Here is a 6,000-nt window from a genome sequence, read left to right as displayed (position 1 = left end):
ATTATTATTATTATTATTATTATTATTATTATTATTATTATTATTATTATTAAGCTTTTTTATACATCTACTTTTTGGAAAATTGTAACTAGTGACTGGCCAAGGACAGTAAGTATGACTTATTCAATTCCTGTCAATTGTTGGGAACAATTTTATAGCAATCCCGATACAAACAAAATCATTTCCCCGTTGATATTGAAGAGCTTCCAAAATGGCTACCAGTTTCCAACCAGGAAATAAGAAGCCTGATAACAAGAATCACCCCAGGTAAGGCCCCGGGAAATGACCACATACCCTCCGAAGTGTTTAAATCTAATATTGAATCCCTGAGGACTGGGGCCTTGCTATTATTGTACCAATACAGTGGACCCTTGTTATACACTGGGGTTTGGTTCCAAGATCCCCCGTGTATAACAAAATCTGTGTATGCTCAAGTCTCATTAAATATAATGACATAGCAAAATGGTGTCCCTAATAAAAAATGGAACATCAAGGTAAATTTATACTTTTTTGGAACATTTTCAAACCGTGTATGCTTGAATCCGTGTATAAGAAGGGCCAACTGTATATAAAAAGGGAGATAAAAATGATCCTGGAAACTATAGGCCTATTAGCCTTCTCAATATCATAAGCAAAATGTATGCTCTACACCTATTGGATAAGCTCCAAGAATGGCTTGAGGAGGAAGATATCATCAGGGAAGAGCAAGCTGGCTTTAGGAAAAACCGTTCGGCAATTGACCATGCCCTGGTCCTTAAACATCTTTCTGAAAAGTATGTTGCTTCTGCTAGGGGCACACTGTTTACTGCATTTGTCGATTTTAAATCAGCATTCGATCTTATATCAAGAGATAGATTATGGAAAAAGTTTGAGACCACTAACATTAATAAACGACTGCTAATATTAATTCGTAAACTACACGAGAATTCTCGAGTAGTAATACGTTGTAATAGCTAAGGCAATGCAACAAGACCTATTTTTCACATCGAATGGAGTCAGACAGGGTTGTATTCTAGCACCTACTCTTTTCAATTTTTATATTAACTCCATGATTTTGACCCTATCAGAAATATCAGCACATGCCCCGACTGTCAAATAAGCCTCTATCAATTCTTGTCTATGCAGACAATGTTGTTCTAATGTCCATCACAAAAGTAGGAACGAACAGATTTCTAAGAGCTTTAGCAACTTATTGTACAAATGATGCCCTAAAAATTAATTATAATAAGACCAAAGTAATGGTCTTCTCAAGGAGCCATCTCCGATACAAGTAAACCCTAGATGATCACTCCATAGAACAGGTGTCCACTTATAAATATCTGGGAATCACATTTCATGACAAGGGATCTACCAAATTACACCAGAAAAATGCTGTACTGAATACACAAAGAAGTATTAAAGCTTTATGTTCTTTCTATTATAATAAGGGAGGCCAATACATTCCAGTAGCACTCCAAGTCTTTGTTGCTAAAGATCTTAGCACAACTATTATACAGTTCTGAGATTTGTACTTTCAATAGCTTTACAACCTTTGAGGCAGTTCAAACAAAATTTTTAAGAACAATCTTAGGTGCCCCAAATTGTGTTTCGAATCCCATCTCCATCTAGAAACAGGGATGCTATCTGTTGAGGCACGTGTATGGATACGCAAATTAAATTTATGGCTCAGAATGTTTTTTTGTTCCGATCGGTTTAGTGCCATTAATTCTAGCAGACTCCTTTTTGTCTCCCTGGAAGGAGACACTGACCTTGAAACTCTTATCTCTTGGACTCTCACTATCTGAAATAACTGTACTAGACTACGATAAAGCAAAATCTGTACCACCATTTCTTGTCTTTCTCACACACACATGCTCCTACCTCAATCTCTCTGAGTTTGGCACGCTTTTCCTCACTCATTTCTGAGTATTTGCTTGAAGACTTTGAATCAGACATTTCTTCTCTGATAGGGTTGGAGTACAAGTGATGCTCTTCTGACTTAGAACTCTGAGTATCTTCCTCATCTTCACTCTCTTCTTCTTGGCTTTAAAACATGAATTTCATTAAAATTACTCTACAGAGAAAGATTTGCAACACAAACCATTTCCCAGTAAAGCTAGTATTATGTTCTGTAGGCCAAGTGATTTGCTGGCTTACAAGTCAAGGGTCATACATGCACACACACAAATGTATTAACTTACATTCACACACTTTCTGTCTCTCTCACACACACACCATAAATATGAGCTAGATATATGAGAAATAGGAAGAATACAATTTATAGGAAAAGTATCAATCTAAGGAAGAACAGAGATGGACATATAACTATTAGCATTAGTATGCATATCTAAGATGATGTGGTTTACAATTCATAGGTTATAAGAATATGAATTGTTTAATTTAATTGTAATTTATTTCGTTTCCTGCTCTAATACCTGTAAAAATGAAATTATAGAAAGAAAGAATGTAATGATGAAATTATAGAAAACATGAATAGCCACTTTCCTATATTTCACAGGGATGTAAAGATTTTAACCTCCCCATTTCTGATTGTTGAAATCAATAGAAGTAAGAGGTATAAAAGAAGAAAGACTTATTAATGCATATCCTGCCCTTCCCAAGTTCAATTACAAGGTAGTTGGGATGATTTAAAATCTCTACATTCCCTATCCCAGTGATGTCATTAAGAACTGTCTGAAAGTGGCATTTTTTACACCACACAACTTAGGACATCTGCTCTCTCCCTCAATCATTTTGGTATCCAATTAATTAGTATGTGAAATTTGCATTTAACAGGAGGAGAGATTGCAGAATTCATTTCCAGAAAATGGTATACACATTTAAATTCATCCTAAACTCCATTCTTGGAAATGCCACTGAAATCAATGGGATTGGTCTTTCATAGGCTACAGAAACAGTAATAAAATGCTTCTGTCCATCTGCTAATAGTGACAATTTATTTCATGGTGGGGGGATTGCAAATTTCCACATATGACTGAAGCATGAAAATGTTACACTTCCATGTCATTTGTAACACCACCTATGAAGGTTTCAGTTCAAGTGGCTGATAAAATAAACCCAAACTTTTTCATTCTTACTTCAGATTTTCCTCCTCTTCTGATTCTTCATGCTGGTCAAACAGTTCCCATTTAGATGTTGTTACCGCTAAGGAAAAAGAAAAAAATGTTTACAAACATACATACATATATACCAATTCTCTGATCACAGAGTAAGAGCAGTACTTAATGTCTTTTGAATGTCTAAACTACTGTTTCATTAATACTTGGAATGAAATGCTATGTTAACAATTGAAATGAAACAGCTACATTAAAAGGAACAATACAATGTAAATACAACTCTAACCTTGTGATTCGAGTGCAGATTCATCCACTGCTTCCCACTTTGAAGGAGCAACTTTGAAAATAGGTTCATTCTTTTTAGACTCTTCAGTAGCATCCACTGTTGAAAAGAAGGTTTAAGCAATTACTTAAATTTCAAAAGTTATCTAACTTAGTATGTTCTATTTTAGTACACTTCAAAAATACGTAATATTTCAGAAGTTGCATACTTCCCTGTGACTAAAAGCTGATGTGTAGAGAAAAACTCATACATATTTAATCAAAAACAAAGTCCCACTAAGTACCAAAACAGATGGTCTTAAAGAAGTGGCGTCATGCCTCTCTTTTGTGCGCTGGATCAGGGTCACAGCAACTGTGCCCTGATCTGGTGTTTTTCCACCCCAAAAAGCACCCACAAAATGCTGCTTCTTTTCTGGGTGGAAAAAGGCCACCATTGCCACCACCATGGCTTTTCAGCATTTTGGCAGCACAGTGCATGTAACCACCAAAATGCTGTGAAGCCACTGCACATGTGGTCAGCCATGTAGCTTCCCAATAACATGGGGCCGGCATCAAAGCATGTGACATCTAAATGCCCCCAACCCAGCTCTTATTGCTACTCTGTTTTGCCCCTAAGTTACAACTGCCACCCTGAGCACATTCAGAAAAGGGCTCAGAAAGATCCTTCCTAGAATCATGCCATTTAGGAATATAGACAGAAGATTCACTCCACAAAAACAGAAATTAAGCCCAGATGGCATTAGAGGCCTCAACATTGAACTGAGCTTTTATCACATTAGAGCTAGCCCATAAAAAGAGAGTCACTGAATCAGATTTTTAAAAACTTTTTGACATCACAACAGTTTTAGGATGTATTCAAAATAAGCATATATTAAAGAGCTTATAATGATTATGAACAAGTGATATAAAAAAAATACAGGTCATGCTTCTACAAAATTGACTAGTATCAACCCAGAGATATCAAATCTTCTGCTTTTCTAAAGGTAAATTTCTAACTGAAAGTATTACTATTATTATTATTATTACTATTATTATTAACCTTTATTTATATAGCACTGTAAATTTACACAGTGCTGTACATACAATCTTTAATTAGACGGTTCCCTGCCCTCAGGCTTACAATCTAAAAATACATGACACAAAAGGAGAAGGGAATGGTGGTAGAGAGGGGGAACAAATCCAGCAGTTCTTCTCTACCTCCGAGGCCTGGACCAAGGGAGATGGACTGGAGGGAGAGCTCGGCTTCTTAATGGATAGTTCAAACATCCTGGGGCAGAGAGGGGCTCACCTCTGGGAATGCTTCTCTAAACAATATAGTCTTTAACTCAATTTTGAAACTGGTTAGGTGCGCACGTGATGAGGTGCACATGTGGGGGAAGAAGGCTCCAGGAGTGAGGGGCAGCAAATAAGAAGAGACGAATCCGGAATGAGGCAGTGGCAATCCTAGGCTGGGACAGGAGACCTTGACTACCAGAATGGAGGGTACAAGTGGGAATGTAAGGAGAAAGAAGTTCAGACAAATAAGGAGGGGCCATTCCATGGAGGGCTTTGAAAGTCAACAACAAAAGCTTGTACCAGATGCGGAAGGGGAAGGGGAGCCAATGAAGGGAGGAAAAAGAGGAGAAATGTGATAATACATGCAGCTGAATGCTGGACAGAGATTAAAGAATGAAACCAAGATTGAGGGCTTTATGAACCGGTTGAATAGAAGTGTTGTCAACAGGAACAGAAAAGGAAAATTGAAGGCTGGGTTTAGGTGGAAAGACAAAAAGCTCTTTTTGACAAATACTGCATTTAAATATCAATCATAATGTATGTTGCATCTATTTGTACAATAAATGCAAATGGTACAGTAGGATTCTTATTAGACACTAAATTTAGGCACGTCTTACAAGGTACACCATCAAGGTCATCATCAAGAGTCTTAATAGGAACTCCATCAAGGTCATCAATGGGAGCAACATCAATAGGAATTCCATCCACATCTTCTAGAGGAGCACCATCAAGCTCTTCCTCAATGATGGGAGCTCCATCAAGGTCATCAGGTACTTCCTGTACACAAACCATACATTTAGAGTTAGCTTTATAACCTTAGTTCTTTCCTTGTTTACTGCTTCATTTCACATACTTTTTCCAGCATAGTGTTATTCATTCATACAAATGTCCAAAAACAACAGTTATCTACTGATTCTGGCCAAGTCATAAATCTAGCAATTCCATACAAGAAAGGATCTAAGTCTACTTGCACCCTAATGTACAATGTGACATGAGCACCTGTGGCTGATTTCCACAATCATGAGGTGATGTTCCAGACTATCTTGTTTATGGTGCTGCATATATGTTAGCATCAAAGTTATATTATACACACAGAGCTGTATGAGTGGATCCACACGCAGAAAAAATTGTTCTTTTCATGAATGCATGAACAAGCTAAAATAAAGTATGCCCAAGCAGCTGAACATTTACAATTGATTTGAAATTACTCTGTGGCCACAAATGTAAAACATTTTCCTCAGATTCTGTAACTATGCAGAGAATTCATTTCTTGTGGTGAAAATATATAGCAATGCTTGTATGTGCTACACACTTTCGTAGGGCCCACAGATGACAATTTTTTGGCTCTCACAACATCTGGAGCAAATTCCAAATACTTGAAACTAAC

At 37.0% G+C, this 6,000-nt stretch overlaps 1 protein-coding gene across 5 annotated transcripts in view; it reads right to left on the bottom strand.

Annotated features, from left to right (window-relative positions):
• The window catches only part of LOC121925006 (U2 snRNP associated SURP domain containing), a 51,016-nt gene that overhangs the window by 13,467 nt on the left and 31,549 nt on the right, over positions 1–6,000 (bottom strand). For all 5 annotated transcript variants that reach the window (XM_042456677.1, XM_042456678.1, XM_042456679.1 and 2 more), the window contains 4 exons: positions 5,231–5,390; positions 3,343–3,438; positions 3,078–3,144; positions 1,861–2,023 (listed from right to left, as the gene is read on the bottom strand). In XM_042456677.1, coding sequence (XP_042312611.1) covers positions 1,861–2,023; positions 3,078–3,144; positions 3,343–3,438; positions 5,231–5,390 — 486 coding nt within the window. The remainder of the gene's footprint in view (positions 1–1,860; positions 2,024–3,077; positions 3,145–3,342; positions 3,439–5,230; positions 5,391–6,000) is intronic.

Source organism: Sceloporus undulatus, chromosome 3 (assembly GCF_019175285.1).
Source record: "Sceloporus undulatus isolate JIND9_A2432 ecotype Alabama chromosome 3, SceUnd_v1.1, whole genome shotgun sequence".
Classification (NCBI taxonomy): Eukaryota; Metazoa; Chordata; class Lepidosauria; order Squamata; family Phrynosomatidae; genus Sceloporus; species Sceloporus undulatus.
Note: the sequence above shows the minus strand (reverse complement) of the source record. Positions and strands in the feature narration are given on the sequence as shown.